This window comes from Perna viridis, chromosome 8 (genome assembly GCF_037379345.1).
Source record: "Perna viridis isolate PV_CMFRI_1.1 ecotype Kerala chromosome 8, ASM3737934v1, whole genome shotgun sequence".
NCBI lineage: Eukaryota > Metazoa > Mollusca > Bivalvia > Mytilida > Mytilidae > Perna > Perna viridis.
The window spans coordinates 20917873-20938762 of record NC_142452.1 but is presented as its reverse complement, the minus strand read 5'-3'; the positions used below and the strand labels follow the sequence as shown (position 1 = coordinate 20938762).

The 20890-nt window shown below is 32.7% G+C and overlaps 2 protein-coding genes across 2 annotated transcripts; one reads left to right on the top strand and one right to left on the bottom strand.

Annotated features, from left to right (window-relative positions):
- The first annotated feature begins 1837 nt into the window (after nt 1–1837).
- On the top strand, nt 1838–11616 carry LOC148609791 (small ribosomal subunit protein uS9). The gene is made up of 5 exons (XM_088541028.1): nt 1838–1998; nt 6535–6636; nt 8768–8864; nt 9764–9811; nt 11415–11616. The coding sequence occupies exons 1-5, from the start codon at nt 1951–1953 to the stop codon at nt 11558–11560; spliced, it is 441 nt and encodes a 146-aa protein (XP_088397154.1). The 5' UTR covers nt 1838–1950; the 3' UTR covers nt 11561–11616.
- Nucleotides 11617–13190: 1574 nt separating this feature from the next.
- LOC148609790 (myotrophin-like) lies at nt 13191–20225 on the bottom strand. Its single transcript, XM_088541027.1, has 4 exons — nt 20135–20225; nt 19078–19188; nt 18222–18305; nt 13191–16411 (listed from the first exon to the last, which is right to left on the bottom strand). The coding sequence occupies exons 1-4, from the start codon at nt 20198–20200 to the stop codon at nt 16325–16327; spliced, it is 348 nt and encodes a 115-aa protein (XP_088397153.1). The 5' UTR covers nt 20201–20225; the 3' UTR covers nt 13191–16324.
- Between the last annotated feature and the right edge of the window lie 665 nt (nt 20226–20890).

Here is a 20890-nt window from a genome sequence, read left to right as displayed (position 1 = left end):
TCCAAAGATAAATGTAACTAGCTCTGTGATACTTATCCACTTAATGCAAACATTTTACTATTTGGAAGCCCTGAATTAGCATACGAAGAAAACATTTGCATTTTCAGCAGGTTTTTCAGTGTATAAAAGGGTCAAAAAGATTTCTTCTTGTATGATTTGTAAATCAAGCTGATATTTTTTGTATGTTTTGCTGTATTATAGATCGTCACCATCACACCCATTTCCCCAAACTGATTTTCTCTCCAGTTGACTTTTAGTTACACTCATTACAGTAGTGTATAGTTCAAATATTGTTAAAGCATGCTCTCTTATTCTATATGTGTATATTGTATTTAGGAAAGGACTAAATATATATGATTTACTTTTGTCCAATCAATTTTGTTTTTGAACAAACAAAATATGTTTAAACTAAACTAATCGAATTGTGGTGGTCCTGAAATAATCAAGGAACTTAAAAAGTAGTAAATAAGAACTTAAGTATCTAAGACATTCTTGAATTATAATAGTGTTTACATATGCATTTATTGATAATATAAAATCCGAGATCACCCGATCGACAAATATGGACGGATCCAGACATTTTTAAAAGGAGGGGTGCGCCAGCGGTGGTTCCTCAGAAAAATGGGGTGCTAGGACATCATTTGCCATTTAATGTCAATTTTACACGTGAAAATGACAAAATTCATTTTGATTCCAAATACTGTAGGAATCTGATCATTTAACAATGTAATGGAAAATGAATAAAATATAAGCCGGACTGAGTACGCCCAGGGACTTTATATTAATTACGTCGGACTTCCTCCCACAACGTAATAGGTTGGAATTCCGTTCCTCCATACAACGAGTCAGAAAATACCTTGCCAGACAACCTCTAGCATTGCTGGAGTATGTCGGACTGTTTGGCCCCGAGAAAAAGCGAGGGATTAAAAACGACATAAATGTCCAGCTCGTGGTAAAACAATGATAAAAAAAGAAGTAACCGTGATTTATTTCGATTCTAATAGAACTAGTTTCTTTATATTTTTGAATAGACGGAGCCTACGTGCTGCACCTAATGTTTGTCATGTGTTAATCATTTTTTTTTACCATGGCTTTGGTCTAAAGAGTTTTGAAGCACGTCATATTAGAATATTACAAGTATATATTTCCTGAAAGTAGTTAAATACAGATTTTTTTATATAAATCCTTGGTCCTTGGTACCACTTCAATAATTCACAAATCATATTTCCTTATTATCGCTTTTTTTTTCAATTACAATTTTCTACTAAACATTTATTTATTTTTATTATTTATTTAATTACTTATTCATTTCTTTTATTTTGTTTAAAATACAATTAGAATACATATAAAATTTTATTTAAAGCTCACCAAATTGGGCGACCCGTGCGAGATCTGACAAAATTAGCTTAAAATTGCGTCTTGAAATCATCACAGGCATTTGGGACCAGGATTTTTTTTTAATTTTCCAAAAAAATATCATTTAATCATTTAGTTTCCATATTTGAGTTATTATGCGTGTTCTCTGACATGTCCGCTTGCGATTTATTGCTGATTATACTATCCTAGTATACGGGAAATCACGTGTTAAAATATTTTATATTTTGGCGCGAAATGAACTACGTGGACACAATATGGAGGACGTATACTGTTCAGTTATTTGTTCGGAATAATTTGAAATTTGTTAAAAAAAACTTAAGCTATTTTTTGTGTTTACTTTTTTTTGCTTCTTTATATTTTTTTTCTTAATTTGTCATTTTATATGGAGATTATCTTTTTACAAACCACGTGGTTCCCTCGTTTCTGTCTTTTCACTTCCGGTCTATTTCAGGTTGGAAGCATGTTTCAATTTTCGAATAAATATGTCCCCTTTTCTAACCTAATCGTAATTGTGGTAACGGTATTTACTGGAGTAAATTACTACTTCCTTTTCATTTTCTTTTCAGCAGCAGAATGCCGCCAAAAGGACCGATTCAATCAGTTCAAGTGTACGGTCGTAAGGTATGACAGCACGTGGGTTTTCAATCAACATGAATGATTAATTTTTTGTAAAAAAATCTTGTTTATTTATGTCCTGTAACAATCATTTGCTATCGTTTCCCGTTCCTGGATGTTTGAAAAATGATGATTTAATTCAGGGAGTCTTGTTACTGCCTGTCACTTCCCCGGGTGCATGTCATTTAAAAATCGTTGGTATTTGGTAGTTCTATACATTAAAAGGGTTTAATTCTCGTGGCCATTATTGCCATAAGTAATGGAATAGAAAAGTTTAATAATGTCATATATGATGAGAGCTATCAATTACTATTGATTGTCAGTGATTTTTGTTACACACTCTCTGATTGGCATAATATTAAACTAGTCCGATTTATAATTTGAAGTTTTGTTAAAAGATCCTTATGTGTTAACTTGGGTGTACATGTAGTAGTTCTATAACATAAAACCACACATTTTGTGTTTATCTTTCATGTTTTCATCAGATATTTTCGTTTTTTGTTTATAGTCAAAATGTGAGGTTTTATCATTTGATGCCATTTTGCTGGAGTAATGTTCTGGGGATTAACCGGCAGGATGTTTTTGTCTAGATAATGTAATATCAAATAAAAATATTTTCAGAATGATTGAAGTACAAAGTTTAAAGACGTGGCTGTAAAATAAATTTCTTACCAGATGCAGAAATAATAAAAACATCCAAATTTGCTTTTAAATCAGCACATATAAGATTCTATAAACACCAGAATCGATAAATCAAGAGAAGTATATTTCCGAATAGCAATCATCAAATTAAGATTTTTAATGGCGCAACGAAATTTATTCACACATCATTTTGTCAAAGATAAAATATATTTGAAAATCATGTGGTGTGTATGAAAGTAGCATAATAAAATTTAAAAAATGAAGGTTTTCATAATTTTTTGTGATCATTGCTTTTGGAATGATAAATGATAAAAATTTTTTCCACCATACATCTGAAAATACAGCCAACCGTAAAATAACAGGATGTAACCTAGGCTGGATCACTTCGTGTTTTAATTCGGAAATTTTATCTTCCAAACAAGGTTTGTTGGGGTAAATTTTACTTTTTTTTCTTGTAATTATATAGTTTTGTTGAAAAATGTTCTTAAAATATCTGAATTTAAAGTTGCTTTTTACACCTTGAAATTAAGGTCCAATGATAAAACCTGGTATTTTGACTATAAACAAAAAATGAAAATATCCGATGAAAACATGAAAGATAAACATAAAATGTGTGGTTTTATGTTATAGAACTATACATGTAGTTGATAAGAATGTGTGACAAGTACAATATATTTCCACGAGTTGGAGCTTCTAGTAGATTATAAGAATTATGTTCAAGGAAGTGTATTAAACATGCTCGTCAACTACCTCAAAGATAATTGGAAAGGCCATGGCATATCCAGGGGGTGCAGGGTCTTAGCACCCCTCCTTTTCACCGTGTCTGGATCCGCCCCAGTAAGAGTCTATACATTTGTCAAACCCAATTTACTTCCACTTAAAAAATGAAATTCCACTTTTTCAAAACTGGATTTAACCATTGTTATTTTTTTTTTATGTAAATTTACTTATGATTTTGCCAATTTCTGCTTTGTTTGTTTGCTTTGCAAAATCAGGTCTGATTTGTATCTGTTTTGTTATTCTACACTACCTAGGGGACTGATGATAGACATAGATGTTATATATTGATGTGAATTTCATTTGACCGTGAAATATTGAAAGTCTTGTATGCTGTTGTCATTCATTTTTTTAATAGCTCTCTGGGTAGAAATCTGCCCTACATTATACCAATATGTCCTACTTAACTACCACTTTTAAGTTGGAATAGCTGTCAATTATGAATCTTAATATATTCATGTAGTTTTCTTTACCCTAAAATGCCTTTTAGAAGGAAGTGTATAAATGGTTGTATATGTGGTTGATACATTTTGTATCGTCCATCAGAATGAACTAGATGTTGATATTTTGACATTCACTACATTGTAATGTCATTTCTTCCATCATTGATTTTGATCATGCATGTACTTAAAGTTTTACCACTGATTTATAATAATCTTTTGAATCTGATGCTAAAATGATGAGAACAGATCAACTTCCATGGCTATGATTGTCAGTGATTCTTGTTACACACTCTGATTAGCATCTTTTTATTATACCCCAACTTGCAAAGTGGGGGTTATATAGTGATAAGGGTGTCTGTTCTTCCTTCTGTTACACAGGTGGTACCATCTCTTATCCTTTACTCCTTCAACACCACTGGAAGGAATTGAATGAAATTATTACATGTTCCCATTGTACTCCTCCTATTTTAGATATTTGAGGATCACATTGCAAAACATGGACACTCTCATTTGTGAATATGAGGACATGGGGACCCATATCTTATTCATTACTCAATCACCACTGAGTAGATTTAAATGAAACATTCACTGGATATGTATTACATGTACATTTATTCCCATTGTGCACCTTCTATTTTAGATTTTGATCCAAATCAATATGGATGTTTTAAGATGCATGCTATCAAATGGGGGTAGTGGGGTATCAAGCTAGCGAGCATTGCAGTTTTTTAGTTTCACTTAATCTGCCTTTTTCCATGGAAAAGGATTTATTCACTTTGGCATTTCTCTAAATCTACTGTTCTTCCAGAAGTTGAATTTTACCATGTCACTTAGTTTTCGAATGCAACTTGCACAGAAAATATTTTAAGCTGAACTGGTTGATTCTTAAGTCAGTATGTCTCCATCAATAGTGATTTTTATAGACTGGTTTATTACTTTTTTACTCAAGAGAAAAGTTTTGGATGTGACTGTCGCAACACTTGACGTTGCTGAGCTTTTGTTTCTGAATGATTTGTTTTGTATTTAGTTTTTAGTGAAAGGAAAGCCCTCTGTTGGTAATTTTACAATGTCAGATGATGAGAACACAATAACTTCCATGGCTATGAATGTCAGTGATTACTGTTACACACTCTGATTGACATTAAAAACTATGTCCTACAAACTGATCTAGTGACAAGTACATTGTACATTGGGATCGTGGATCGTTATGGTATATCCATCAGCACCATGAAAACTGATTTATTCAACGGGTCATGGTTTTCCTTCCCTCATTTGTCTACCCCGGACTTGACTTTTTATGAGCAACTCGGCGGGTGTTTCTAGAAAAGCAGAGGACGCTTACCCTATTGGTGCACCTGGTCCATGCTCCCAGTTTTTAGTGGAGTCCGAGTTGCTCATTACTTTTGTTACATTGTATGTATGATTTTACTTACTTTATGTTCTTTGTTGTGTATGTCTGTTTTCCATGTCTGGTCTTTGTCCCTGGATTACATTCTTTTGATTACCGCTATAACCTTGGTTCCCTTGATTACTCTTTCATATAGATTTTTGCTTAAAAGTGTGCTATGGCATCATTTAATTTCATATGCAATAACACATTCAAGTGCTTTGATACGACATGTAGTTGCAATAATTGACATAGAAAAAGACTATGATGAATAAGCAGTTCAAAGATATGATTGCTAGAAAAAATACACAAGAATCGTGAAATTTAAGAACATCTCAATAGCTATGTCATAGCTATCAAGGAAATTAATATTGTGATTGGACCGTAAGGAACTCATTTTCCAGAAGTTTGACATTGTTCTACAGCATGATCAGTGGTAAATTCTGAACTCTTGTTAAAATCTCGCACCTATTGGCACTTGAATACAAAGAAAAAAATTGGTTCTGTTAATAAGGACTGCATTTTTTCTATCAATTACACCTTAGAACTGCTTATTAAAAATGGCAGTGCACATGCACAAGACTTTTCTTGTGTTCTGTTTAGGTAATAGGAAGTGCTTTGCATTACTAGCTTACCTGGTTATCACTTTCTAACATTTGTGGAGGTATAAAATCCCTAAAAACTGTAACGAGTTTCATAAAAAACAAATTAAAATACACAAAAAAAAACTTGACATAATTTTTGTTGTTCTTCGTATTACCATAATAGTCCCCACAAATGAACACGTTTCTTTTCAAAAAGCCTAAATGATGAAAACAGATCAACTTCCATGGCTATGAATGTTAGTGATTACTGTTACACACTCTGATAGGCATAAACTGGATCCTTGAAAAAGGAATTAAGAACAATTAACTCCCTGTACACCCTTTTCTGTTAAAAAATATCTACTTTACAGGGATTCATCTGCATATTTAAAATTTTGTATTTGAAGGATGGGTAGATAAGGCAGAAAAAAGAAATATTTGTGTTTCTTGTTCCCCTACCGTCCCAAATTTTTTCTCTCAAAAATACCCACCCTAACATTTTTATGGGCATTTTTTGATTAAGCAACATTAAACTTCAGATTTCATCAATGTGAAAATATTTGGGAAAAAAAAACAAAATCCCTACTTAACCAAAATAATATTTTGTTTGGCCTAAGAAGTTTTAATTTCTAATTTTGGATATTTAGATTTATATGTGTACTACTCAAAGGCCATTTATAACTGAGACCATATAATTATTCTATTGCAGAAGACTGCCACAGCTGTTGCCCACTGTAAAAGAGGCAATGGTCTCATTAAAGTAAATGGCAGACCATTAGATTTGCTGGAACCACAGATCCTCAGATACAAGGTACACAATTAGTGACAAAGCTTCTATCTACTTAAAAATAGTACATTTCATGGCAATAGGTGAACGACCTTCACGTGGTTCATGTTCTCTTGTTTAGGAGCAACACCGATTCGGATCAAAACGGCAAAATAAAGTGCAAATTGTCATTTATTTCATTGTAGCTGACAAAATTCCATTATAATTACAAAATTTTACAAAAAATATAAGAATCCTAATCACTAGTGCCAAGAGAGAAAAATCATGTGTTTGTACATTAGTTTTAGATTTTTTTAGTATTTTTTGCATTATGGACCACATGATGAGGCTATTTCAGTTCTGCTTTTACTTGAGTACTACTGAAGACAAACTACACAGCGCTCTGATGGTCTAAATTGTATAAACTGCCATGAAAATTATTATTCTTAGAATCAAGGATATGATGTTTCTGTGAATCCCCAAAACATGTTAGTTCTTTGACAAATCAGGATTTTACAGTGTACTATCTTTCATTTGCCAGTTTCTCTTTCCACATTCTTCATTTCTCACCGTCATTTCGTCTGAATATAGCTGAAATATTGCTGCTCAGACGTTAAACCCCACAATCAATCATTTCTCACCTCTTTTCATTGCTGTAAAATTATATGTTTCACCCTTAGAAAGTTAATTAATGATATTTCATTGTATCAAAATGAACATGAATTTGAAAGTTAATTAATGATATTTCATTGCATCAAGGTGAACATAAATTTATTCCAATCCTCTTGTCAAATATAATGCAAAATGTACTCCAAACTAAACATATAATACACCTATGATTAGGCAATTATCATTATAAACAGCCAACTCAAATTTGATGTTACACAACATTTCAGGTACAGGGTACAAAAAGCTTCTGCATCTACTTAGAATTAGTACATTTGTTGCAAACAGACCAGTGCTTGTCTTTGGCCACTAGCCCAAAGCCTGGGGCTAGTACATTAGCTTAAGATTTTAGTTAATTTTATGCATTATAAACCACTTGATGAGGCTATTTTAGTTCTGCTTTTACTTGAGTACTACTGAAGACAAACTACACAGCGCTCTGATGGTCTAAATTGTATAAACTGCCATGAAAATTGTTATTCTTAGAATCAGGATGTGGTTTTCCTGTGGATCGACATAGCATAGTTATTTATTGACAAATCAGGATTTTACTGTGTGTTCTCTTTAATTTGCCAATTTTCTTTCCCCATTTTTCATGTCTCACCCTTTCCTCTTCTTTGCTGTAAAATAACACATTTCTCTTGTCCCTTTGAAAGTTACATGTAGTTTATACCATGTCATGGTATCATAGGGTGAGCATGAATTTATTTTAAGTCTTCATTCTCAAAACTTGTGCAAAATGTAATCCAAAAGAAATATAATACACCTGTGGTTAGACAGTTATCATTGTAAACAACCAACTCAAAACAAGTTTTTCTGGCAAATTCTGGATGAAAAAGTTTTCTCTTAACTCCTGTATTTATGTTCACTGTATTTTCATTATTTCACCAAAGTGTATTTCATTTTATAAGATACAATGTAAGTTATAAACTATGCCATTAACAGTCTCTCTATTCTTCACAGTAAAAAAAATTACTAACTTATTAAAGAGTTTCTGTCACATGTTTAGAGATTTTATGATTTTCAATGCCTTATTTTGGTTGTAATTTTGAATTCTTTTAATATTTCAATTCGAGTTATAGAAGTATGAATTATAAAAGTATTAAATGGAGGCTACCACATGATGAGGCTATTTCAGTTCTGCTATATCTGAGTGCAACTGAAGACAATCTACACAGCGCTCTGATGGTTTCACATCATATGCTTTATTTTGTTTTGAACATTCATTATAAGCACCTTTTTCATTGTGGTCAGTGTATTTATTGATGAAAAGTATGCCGTTTTTTTGCATTCATGGAGATGATATTTTCAGTCCATGTTATTTATACATTGTAAATTCAACTGGCAGACAGTATTGGGACTTTGAAATGCTAGGAATCTGTGAATAATTCTTCAGTTATGGCCTTGTAACTATTAAAATTGGAGCAGACAGGATACATGGAACACAGTTTTTTGGTGTTTTGTTTATTCAACAGGCCAACAATTTGTCAAGCACTTGTTTATATTTCAGCTCCAGGAGCCACTGCTTCTCTTAGGAAAAGAGAAGTTTGCTGGTGTTGACATCAGAGTAAGAGTTAAAGGTGGTGGTCATGTAGCTCAGATTTATGGTAAGTGACTCATTCCTTCTTGTGACATCTGTACTCTTTAGACGATTTAAAGTTATTATTGAAAATATTGCATTCATTTTTTGTTTTGTAATTATTGTCATGTTCAACCAATTTTGATTTGAATTTGTCCATTCTACTTCAGCTGTTATATGGCCAAGAAAAAAACCTGTATTTCCTGTATGAAAAACTTTTGTCGGAAGGTACAGTGTTCTAGGATTCCTATTTCCCATTACCCAGGGCAAGTGAAATTTGGGTCAGGGAAAGTTAGGTACTTCGTTACATTTTCCCGTGTCAAGTTGAAAACTTCATATGCTGTAAGGATTTGTTTCATTAGAAAAGCAGTCATTGACTGTGGGAAAGTTGATTTTATATGGATTTTCCCTGAGGAAACCTCAATTCCTGAAAAATCCTAGAACACTGAAGGTAGACAAAACTTCACTTTTTTGAAGTTTTTGACAGAATTTCATTGGAGACACATTCAGATTTTAATAGTGCTTGTCTTAAAATGGCAACAAAACCACAAATTAAAGATGTACTTAAAATGAAAACATAATACTACACAACTGACAGATATGTCTGGTGAAAACTCCTTCGGTCCTGTAAAAAAAAATGTTTTTTAGTATAAAATTTCAAAAATATGAGGTTCAGTTGGGTAATCTTGAAACCAATTTCAAGTACACTGTACATAGAGTATTCAATAGCCTTGTGTTATGTTATACTGTTACCAATGATGATTTTCAACAGTTCTGCCATAACTGAGATTTGCTGAAGACCTTCAGCTTTCAAATCCTTAGAAAATTATTGCTCTTTAGAAGAAGTCTTTTCGAAGGATACTTTTTTCTAAACTCTTGCATGGCAGACACTACTAATGAGTTATATTGTTTTGATTTCTATTTCAGCTATCAGACAAGCTATCTCAAAAGCCCTCGTCGCATATTACCAAAAATGTAAGTTGTTACAGTAACATTTCAGAAATTAATAAATATAACCGTGATTGAGATTAAAATTTTGCCAATGGGACTATGGCCCCATGCCTTTCAATTCAATGGGACATTTTCAATTTCAATGGGCCATTCTAAAATAAAAAAAAAAAACATGGGACTAAGTTTGAAATAGCAGCTAAGGCCGGCTAGACATAGATATTGAAGACCAAATGTACGTTTGTAGCATAAAAAAACTTTAATTTACACTGCAGATCAAATGTTTATTAAGAGTTAACAATTAATGTGTCAATTAATTGTCACACCAAGTCACTCTTCTTTACTGTTGTTTGAGTTTTTATACTAATGTATTTTCTAGTCCTTTATCATGTCCACAGATACCACACCAGTTAGACCATAACTTGGCTATTAAAGTAGTTTATCACAAATGACAGGAAATAATCTATTTTTTTGTTTGGCTGCATTCAAATTATGGATTTTTTGGGGTGCTTCAGAACCAGATAATATGTCTCCACCATTATCAATATTTTCAATACAGGGTTCATAACCCTGTCCAGCTGCCAAGTTAGCTTCTACAACAATTGCAGTTTGATTCTGGTAATTACCATCATTAATGTTTTGAAAAAGGTAATTTCTTCTGTTTTTGGTCTAGCTTGAAAATTTCTTTGGTGACATTTTTAATTTCAAATGGGACTGCCAGTCCACGCTTTTCTGATATTATCAAATTATTTTTATAAGAATGTTTATTGTTCTTTCAAACGCGTAAGCCATCAAGAATGTGTAATCTAAAAAATCGACAAAGTATCGTTTCATTCCCTGATCTTCAAATCCCCTGGAAAACGTGGTGATCAAAACATCCACCTGCAGCTAATAAAAACATTGTTAAAAGACACTTTCATGCCTTTTTTACTGTCACAAGTAGTGGACAACACTCCACCATCAATTACGGAAACTTAATGCGCAAACATGTTGCATTTAAATCAGAATTTTTTTACTGAAAAGTTAAAGAATGGCTGTTACACTGATTTTCTTTACTATTTTTAAAATGGCCTGTTCTTAATTTTTTAATCCAAATCACTGTAACTTCATGTACATGTATGTTAGGTTTATAGTTTGTCAAACTTCAGTGTGTTTGAAAGACAAATTTGTTTTGTGCAATTGTTTCATTACTGATTCAAGATTGATGGAAATTCTGGACTTTGGATCCACACTAAGTAATTTTAACCCCTGGTGATTCTTCTTACATGTCACTAGGTCACTGTGTTGCATTGATTGATTACACTAATTGTTATTTATTACAACCTTTCACACTTGGGCAAGGGCCATTAACTGTTTACTGTGTCCTAATCTGTGGAGGTGACATTAAGAACCATGTTTGATATCAGCCAACTCTTATGTAGGTTGGACTGAATTTCTGCATGGTTACATAAGCATCTATTTTGGGAACATGGACAATAAAGAGCATGGTATCCTGCACTTTCCCAAATCCATTTGTGGGGAGCAGTACAGGGTTAGTTTAAAAAAAAAAAACCTGACAATGTCACTGTATGTACTGAAAAATGTTCTTTTTGATTATCAGCTTTTTTAACATGAAATGTATCCATTGTAGATGTTGATGAAGCTAGCAAGAAAGAAATTAAGGACATGTTGATCAGCTATGATAGAACACTCTTAGTTGCCGATCCAAGGAGATGCGAGGCCAAAAAGTTCGGCGGTCCAGGACCACGTGCCCGCTACCAGAAATCATACCGTTAAAATATGGGAGACATTCTGGTGTATATTTATCAATAAAAAAAAAATCAGAAAAAACATCAGTTTTATTCTATGACCTTTAAGTTCTGATCTATATAAGAATCAGATAAAGCACATTGTCTGGTTACTATGGTTTCATCTGTTTACTTTTTGACATTTTTCTTTTGCTTTCTTGAAATAGAGGATAAAATCTGTTTTTAGTTTTGGGATGTACCGTGGCTAATTGGCTGTGTGACTGCCTTATATGATCTTTGTGATACGGCACTTGAGTTGTTTTATGTGAGGAAATGGAGGTTACGTTGAGTTTTAATTTTTTGCAAATATTGCTGTTGTTATTTCCAAGATACAGCCATTTTATGGAGACTTTCACTTGTCATTTTTGATTTGCAACTAATGAACTATTCACAGTTCTAATTACAATGAGGATGAAATCCATTTTGCTGTCAGTTTGACAGCCTATTCTTCATATTTCAATGAAAAAACATAAACACAAATTGTCAGAATGCATTAAGTACAATGTGAATGGTAATGACTAACCACTGTGATAGATAGAAATGGGAACTAAGTAGTGAAAAGAACAAATATTCCACCTAAAAAACACTGGAAAAACACGTAATAAACCAGAACTCCACTCGAAACTGAGTACAGTTGGGAAGGCACCTTATGTTTTTTGAGCATCCACCTAATCCTACTCGAGCAGCTTATTTGTAATCTGTGTAGGGTAATCATTAGCTCTAGCTTCACATGAGATGTTTAAAAAAAAACCAATTCCTTTTCCTGAATTTGCTGGAAAAGAAGTACTAAGGGCTTGTGATACAGCTGTTGATACTGGAGCATAATATATCCCCCACATAGTGATAGGTATCTATCCCTTTCACTGAAGGATACCCATCTCTTATCTGTTGCTCCAACACGAATGGAATTTTATGAGACTTCCACAGAATCTTTATTGCATGTTCCCATATAAGCACCTATTTTAGGTAATAATTTAAATCAATTAGGTTTACGTACATATTCAGGTTAACCACTGTGTGGCTTACATATGCCAGTGTGAAAATCGATAAAACTGCTTAGAATGACCTATAAGTTTATCAAATGATAGGAAAACAAGAGCAGTGGTCCAAGTCCCCAGCCTTGTAAGGGAAGTGATTTCTCATGGAACATTGGTAATGAAAAGCAAAGCTATGCCCTGAACCATTTCAGAGGGATGGACTGACTGAAGGCCAAATTTGCTATTCCCCCACTTGCCTCATAAATTATCAACTGTGCAAGTTTGATGAAAGTCTATAAAGGCATTTAAAGTAAAAGTTGGCCCTAAAAACAAGATTTTAAAGAAAACCCCATTATCTAGTTAACTAGAAAGAGTAATCAATACAAAATTTTATGAAATGCTTGATTCTAAAAAGTAATAACCCAGAAGTTGTATCTTATTAAACTTTCCTCCTGTGGGACAATTTCATAAAAATACATTATAAACTCTCATTCCAATAATTGAGTGAAACCAAGACCTCCAGCTGAAAGCACTATACCATTATATGACTGCAAAATTTTTGCAATCATAAAAATGTATTCGTATTAATCAAGAGCACCAGATGAATGAGGACTACCCAAGGATTTGTAAGAAAACAATACAAAAATATCAACTTTTATTATAAATACTGAAAATTGTGTGAAGCTTGGTACAATAATCATACATTAATTCTTGTACCTGACAAGTACATCTGCACAAAACGGAGGCTTTGAACTTTCAAGTCATCTGCTTCAAAAGCCATATGCTAAAAAAGATGTTAAGAGAACACTAATTTTAATTTCTTGACAATCAAAAGGTCACCTTGAGGTTTGAAAAGTAATGCTATAGGTCTTGGTATTCCATAATTCCAATTGACTTCTTGAAAACTTGTCATATCTTGTGGGTGAATAAAGCATATCAAAGCCTGTGGTGAGTATAAAATTAAGTGTGACAGGTAGGTTTAATGATACACTAGCAATTTGGCATTGTTTTAAAGAGAACATGGTTGTATGGTCTCTAGAAACTTAACCTAGTTTCATATCTGTTCTTGGAAATTACAATCTAAACAAGAATGCTACGTGTAGCCATATGTCCCCCACCGCTGTTGAAGGAGTTGAATTAGAAATGTTTGACACTTGTATAAATAGCAGATTCAAAACTTGTGTGCTTTCATAAGTCCATGTGGCGATTCAAGCAGGCATTCCAAAACAAAAACGATGACAACAAAATGATTTGACATATCCAAGAACAACTGGGTCCCATTCATATAAAAGCAACTTGGATACTAACCTTCAGCTACTATGTGAAAGATATAATCATCTACTGGCACCTCTTCATACAACAACAAAAAAATCCGCAAAAAAAGAACATGAAAAATGCACAAAGTCCCATAACACTCATAAAAACTGACGAATCAAAATGGCAGTTGAGTATAATGAATTACATATGGTGACAAACAATCCTCAGAAATTTGGTCAAATTCCGTTCAGCGGTTTCTGATAAGTTGCGTCCACAAAGTGTTCCTATTGCAAATAATGTGAAAAATGAACAAAGTCCCATAACTCCCACAAAATTGTCGAATCTAAATAGTGGTTAAGTATGGTGAACTACATATGGTGACAAACAATCCTACAAAATTTTGTCAAATTCCGTTCAGCCGTTTCTGAGGAGTTGCATCCACAAGCTTCAGACGGACGGACGCACAGACACCAGCATTTCTATGTCCCTGCTCCGCATTGCGGCGGGGGACAAAATCATATCCACAGTACAGAGAACAAATATGGATTTTTAACATTATTCGATGAAACTGGCTCTGAATACCTTCGTATAAACTAGACCCATAAAAATTAAAAGAACATATTTAACACTGGACACATTACCACAAAATTTGTCCATATAATAGATAAACATACTGGGTAAGTATATTAATCACATAAAGTCACTTTTGTTTAGCCTATAATTAAATACTTTTTTACCTTCTGAATTCTTACTAAAGGATAATGGATAATGACACCCAAACCACTGTTAAAATCACTATCTACAGTGTAGTATAATTATTTGTTGACATAATCCCATTTCAAAGCCATGTATTTCCAAAATGAACAAAAATTGCCTTTTGCCTATTGCACATTTCATTCCTCAGATAAATACAATTTATTGAATTTTAATCACAATTATTCTCCAGGAATGTTAGAGGTTGTCCAGCAAGCTATTTTCTGGCTTGGTGTCATGGAGCAACGAAATTCCAACCTCTGATACAAAGTAGAAGTAATTCAAATTACTACAGTTTCTTAACTTATATTCTAGACCAAGTACACATATTCAGTTTAATAAACTGATTAAAAGATAAATGTGACTGAAAATAATCACTAGCAGAAAACAAACGTGCAATCCTACTTCCAATTTAAATAACAAAGCAAAAAAAAAAAATTAAGCAGCTGCTCTAACACACATGATCAATTCTTCTGTTGTTTTGTTAGTTTTGTTTTTGTTTTAAAATATCCTATAACTCAGAAAAAATAGGAGTACATATATTCTGTTGAATATCAAATTAATATTCTCTCACAAAATTTGTGACCCATCGAAAGATGTTTGAGTTATCACCTTGTGTATGGGTATGTGTTCAGAGATTTGGAAAACAGGGGTTCCAGGCTATTATTTGCTCATTTTGCCCAAATTTTACTAAAAAAAGGTTTGGTTCCAACCCCTAGACCAAATGGTTCTGCCACTGCTTTGTCAAGAACTTAGTGTATGTAACATAGTTGTAGATTTACATGTGTAATGACATTTTTCAATTGTCTTTTTCAATGAAAAATATAACCAACTATTTCAAAATGTAAACATTTTTACTTTGACAGAATGATGCTTCCTCAAATCTATTAAAACAAATGATGGTTTCTTCGTGAAATGAAAAAAAAACAAGAAAATTGTGCAAGTCAAGCAATTTCTACCCTTTTCTAAAAACAATATCTGTGAAATTCTTAATGAACATAGATTACATATTTAGAAATACTGACTTCTTTTATCATTGTAACTTGTTCATGCAAAATGCAAATGCAAAAATTCTTATTTGTAAAATTGAGAAAACTTAATACCTGTTATAATAATTATTCTAATTCCATTTTCAAACCAAATTTTGTTTATCACAATAATTCAAAAGAACACAACTTTCTAAATGTACAGTAATCAACACCACTGATACATGAAAAACACAAATATTGCATCAATATGAACAAAATTGAATGAATAACAAATAAATAAAATGACCAATCATACACTTTGATCATTGAAAAATTCAAACAATGCCACCAAATTAAATATCAGAGAAAATCCTGAGAACTACTTTCAGACTAGTGCACCATTCAGGCTAAGGCCAAAAAAAATAATGTCTGTGTCCTGCTACCCCACCTACCCATAACATTTCATGGGCATTTACACACAACACTGTTAAAATCTAGATTGTTTCACCATTATCTGAATGTAAAATGTTTTTGAAAAATAAATTAATTTCTCTACCTATGGTACCTATGCTGGTAGCATGAAACTAAGTATTATTTTTTTCGCCTAACATGAGAATATTTTATAAATGACTCTTCTATGAACACATTCTAGCTTAATATGCTTGTACACAGTAACTCTGATAAAAAAGTTAACTTTGTGGCATTGTAAAAATATATGTAGATAGTCTCATTTACCAAATATGATTGACTATGGTAAAAAAGCAATAAATTCATTAGTTTATAAAAATAAAAGTTTGTTCACTGCAGGAGTTTTTTAATTTCCTCTTTTTCTGCACAATCTAAGTAAGGTGTACCATCTGGAGATACCCCTGTTTTACAAGCACCCTACAAATAGAAAAAAAAACAACTTAGAATGCTGTGTATAGATGATATCAATGCTATAAATAGACAATAACTTGAAATGAAATAAAAACCAATAAAAGGATGAGGCTTAGAATCTGAGCAAAACGCAAGGCTTTTCCAAGGGGTTCTCCAACTTGTACCCAATTCTTATATTATTTCTTTTTCTAGACAATGTACTGTTATTGTCTTTATACTGCAATCCTATCATTTTTTTATATCAAGTTTAATTTTTCACAATATGTTTATTACATTTCTTACCCTGCACTATCACCCGAAATAGTGACGCTACAATAAACAGATAGTTCATGCAAGGGTAGTAAAGTAGGCTGAGCCAAAGTGTAATATACTGTCAGTGACTGTAGATCATCAAGAAATATACTATCAATAATCAATGCACTTTCGCTGTTAAAATAGAATGATTGCAGTATAAATATTTTCATTTAAAGATATAAAAGATTTCAAAAGTAATAACACTGAAACATCAATCAGGAGAAAACTAAGAATTATTGGTCTGTTGATCAGATACAGTACATATTTTGTGATTTCATGTGAAAAATATTTTTTTTTATTATCCTACTAAAAGGTAGATTTAACTTAAGTACTAAAAAATGGGTTTAGAACTTGCACCTTACACCTTCTAACAATAAAATTATTGCAGAGAATGAACACTGAACAGATGGGGCAAGTATGAACACATTATTCAAACTTAAATTTCATTTCAATTATATACCAGTATTTGAAACAGGAAAAATTGGACCATAATTGAAATGGTTATTTTGTGATTACTTATTCCTAAATGGTTCCAGTCAAAACCCCAAAAATCAATCCCAATCTTCCTTCCGGGTAGACACCTTGTGGTACAACTTCAAAAAGATCCAAATGTCATCCAGAAATCAGAAAAAGTACTTCTTTGTAACTCCTTATTCTTACTTGGCTCAAGTCACAACCCCTAAAATCAATCTCAAGTCTTTCTTTGGTGACATAGCACTTTGTAATACAATTTCAAAGAAATTCATTCACTTTTATCAAAGGTATTGTCTGGACATTGAACAGTTGACCATTGTGGTATAGAATATTTTGGAACAATATTATAAACATTCCTATGCTTTACTGGTTATACAGTAAAGTTGTATGAAATGCTTCTTTTTGGCCCTAATTCAAAAACATTTGGACAATAACCCCCAAATTCAATACCAAGCTTCCATTTGTGGTTTGGAACCTTGTTATGAAATTTTATAAAGATCTACCAACTAATAATATTCAAGTCATCACACAAAAACAGAGTGCCTACGGGCAAATTTTTTTTGTGGTTGTACATTTGTATAAAAACACTTAATAAGATATTGCTGATATAGATCTAAATTTAAAAGTTGAGTGGTACATGTTGCTTCTATAAGTATTTCTAGATGTCATTTTTCCAGAAGCAATATCAATTCTTTTATAGCACATACAATGCTGATGTTCATGGGGATAGAGTTGGTCTTGATTAAATGACAATCACCTGATGAATTTCCTTTGGAATTTGACTGGACATTTGATATTCTATAGATGTTAATCACGCTTATTGATTTGTCAGAAAACAGTTAAAATCTTCTCAATTTTTCATTTAAATACCTAATCTCACTGTAGTTTAAATCAGTTTTACTTTTCACTGTGCATATCAAATACATATACATGTATTTTACAAGTTATATTGCAGTAATTGCATGCTATCATAAAAGAATTACTGACTTTAATGCACTACCCATAACTTGATGGTTTAGAGGTACATGTGTCACTTTTTGAAACTTACTTTTTGTAAAAGAATTTTAACACTGTCTGTATGACCTTCCCAGATTGCTGCTAATATAGGAGTAATTCCATGGACATCTTTAGCCTGAAATACAGCATTAAGTAATTTAATTATACATATAGGGGCATAACTTTTTGTAGGTTTAAACTAGTCTGGAGTTGACATGTCAGTTAAATGCTAGTAGTCCTTACTTTGTACATCTGTGTAAGTTATATTCAGTTTCTTTATTTCTGTTGTAAAAAGGGACGCAGACTTTTCTGAACCGACGTTTTGGTTGTTTGTCTTGTTTCGTTTTCACCTTTAGTTTATTTTTTATGATACTTGAGTATATAGGGGCAACTCTTCTTTGTACCTGTATATATAATGTTTTGGGGCCAGCTGCAGCTTGGCCTGTGGTATGAGGATTTCATCATCATTCAATGAAGACCAATGGATGGCCTTGGGCTGACATTTTCATCCTGGTAGGGTTGTTGTCTCTTTGACATATACATCACACTTATTCTCGTTATATTACCTAGCAAAATGTATAAATATTGTATGTTTTCATGGCTTTGTTATGTAACAACTGGTTGATTGTAATATGGATTTGTTGTCAAAAATGTATTTGCTATCATAGGGTAGCACTTACATGCTACTGAAATTTCAGGGTTGAACATTTTTAAATTGAGCAAACAATATTAAAATAAACTCACTGCCTTCTATACAACTTAGATGTCTTCTATATAATTACTTGATAAGAATAGTAAGTCATGATAAAACAGGACACAACAACACAGTATACTTCTTTTCTGGCTATTGTGATTAATTGTAACATAAATATTTCCTCTTCTAAATAACAGAGAAGAGTATCACTTACATCAATGTCACCTCCTTTGTCTATCAAATATCCTATAACTTCTGAATGACCATAATCTGCAGCATAATGTAATGGTGTTCTTCCTTCTATCAAGTCATTAATATTGCTACCCTATTAAACAATAAATAAAGAGTAAAAAATATCTTTCCTCTTGGGCTAAGCATTTGGGTGCTTTGATTGCATTTCACCACTCTAGTGGTAACTGTATTAAGATTTTCCTGTTATTGTTTTCAATAAAAATGGAAGTCTAAACTGATGTTCTGTATTAATTCTTTCAATAGAAGAATCACTCACTACAGCAATATTTTTGCATGGCACATGACTTTCTTGATCCTAGCTATAACAGACAGGTTTAAATAGAATTAAAACTGTTTGAGCTCCCCTAAATCTACATGTACATGTTAAGTAAAAAATGCTTATTTTTAAACAAAGAATTTTTCAAACCTTTTCTTCCTAACAGGCTAACTGATGCAAGTCCTTAGCCTCAAAACTTCATTTTTTTTATAGAAATGTGTATTAAGGTAGACAGGTGGTTTGTTCTAAAAAGTTTCATTGTACAACATTTCATACTTCCCAACAGATTTAACATCCTATAGTCAGATATTGCATGCATTTAATGACAAGAACATCTGACAAATCTATTGGTGCAAAACATTGAACCAGATCGTTAATGTGTGAGCTCACAGAAGCAGCAGCCCTAAGGTAGGCATACCAACCAACACTGACACATTATACAGATACTGTGCCAAGTAACCATTTCCTCAAATACTCTGTGTGTCAGGGCATTTTTAGGCTTTGGTGTAGCTCTCTTCCACGATATCCCGAAGAATCACCAAACTAACTCATATATTCCAGTTCACTATTCGTTGCACACCTCTTACAATTACTGAAAAGTGCTTCTGACGTATCGTTTTAAAACTGAAAACCTCTAATGTCGTGAGTTTAATGAATGGTATTCCTAGAATTTCTTGCCAATCTTGGTGACTGGTGTTCAACTTGTATTGTAATGTGAAAGTCCCTGATCCTGTGTATTCATAACACTGTGATTAAAGATTACCTTTTCGACAAACCCTTGAACTTCGGACAGGTCACCATTTTTCACAGCCCATAGAAAGTCCGTCATCTTTGCAAATAAGGAATTATGAGTCAATCGTCCCAAAAATCTTTCTCACAAACCGGAAATAAAATCACGGACACTTGATAAGAACACCAAAAAGAGAGCCTTTTCGGTTGGCTATTATAAATTTTGAAATCCAATCAAATGGATCGACAGAAATCAGTGTAGCCTAAGTGAAAGGAGGGGTAAATTTCAAAACCAAGAAAAAATCCAGAATGATAACAGTATTGGTAAAAGACCCTTGGTTGAAAATAACCCATTTTTTAGCAACAAATTATGGTCGATTCATACTCCTTGATGCTGTTAACATGAAACAAATACTGGACTGTCACATACCTGTATCTAGCACAAGTCTTAAGTGTAAGTGTTCGTAAGAATCAGGCAAAATGGGAAAAGTCGGAAACATGTATGTCAAAACACCAATCTGACAATAAAATATCACTCAAGGATGCTTTCTCTATTTGAAAAAAACATTATTTGATCTCTGCATCTCCGGATTTGTTCAGAAATTTTTCAATAGAATGTTAGAAAACTGAGGTTTTTCCACAGTTATCTGCCCTTTAAATGTTTATTTACAGTGCATTTCAATGTAATAATATCTCAACGTGCACCAACGTGATAAAGAGAATCTTGTTTTTTTGCCTTGATTCTGATCATGCAAATAGTCAAAGTACGCTATCAAAATGATATTTTTTC

Coding starts and splice junctions, on each gene's coding strand:
- LOC148609790 (XM_088541027.1), bottom strand. CDS start 20,200: ATGACGGACTTTCTATGGGCTGTGAAAAATGGTGACCTGTCCGAAGTT. Junction 19,189..20,134: donor TTCAAGGGTTTGTCGAAAAG/GTAATCTTTAAT, acceptor ATTGTTTAATAG/GGTAGCAATATTAATGACTT. Junction 18,306..19,077: donor ACAAAGGAGGTGACATTGAT/GTAAGTGATACT, acceptor GCTGTATTTCAG/GCTAAAGATGTCCATGGAAT.
- LOC148609791 (XM_088541028.1), top strand. CDS start 1,951: ATGCCGCCAAAAGGACCGATTCAATCAGTTCAAGTGTACGGTCGTAAG. Junction 6,637..8,767: donor CACAGATCCTCAGATACAAG/GTACACAATTAG, acceptor TTTATATTTCAG/CTCCAGGAGCCACTGCTTCT. Junction 9,812..11,414: donor CGTCGCATATTACCAAAAAT/GTAAGTTGTTAC, acceptor TATCCATTGTAG/ATGTTGATGAAGCTAGCAAG.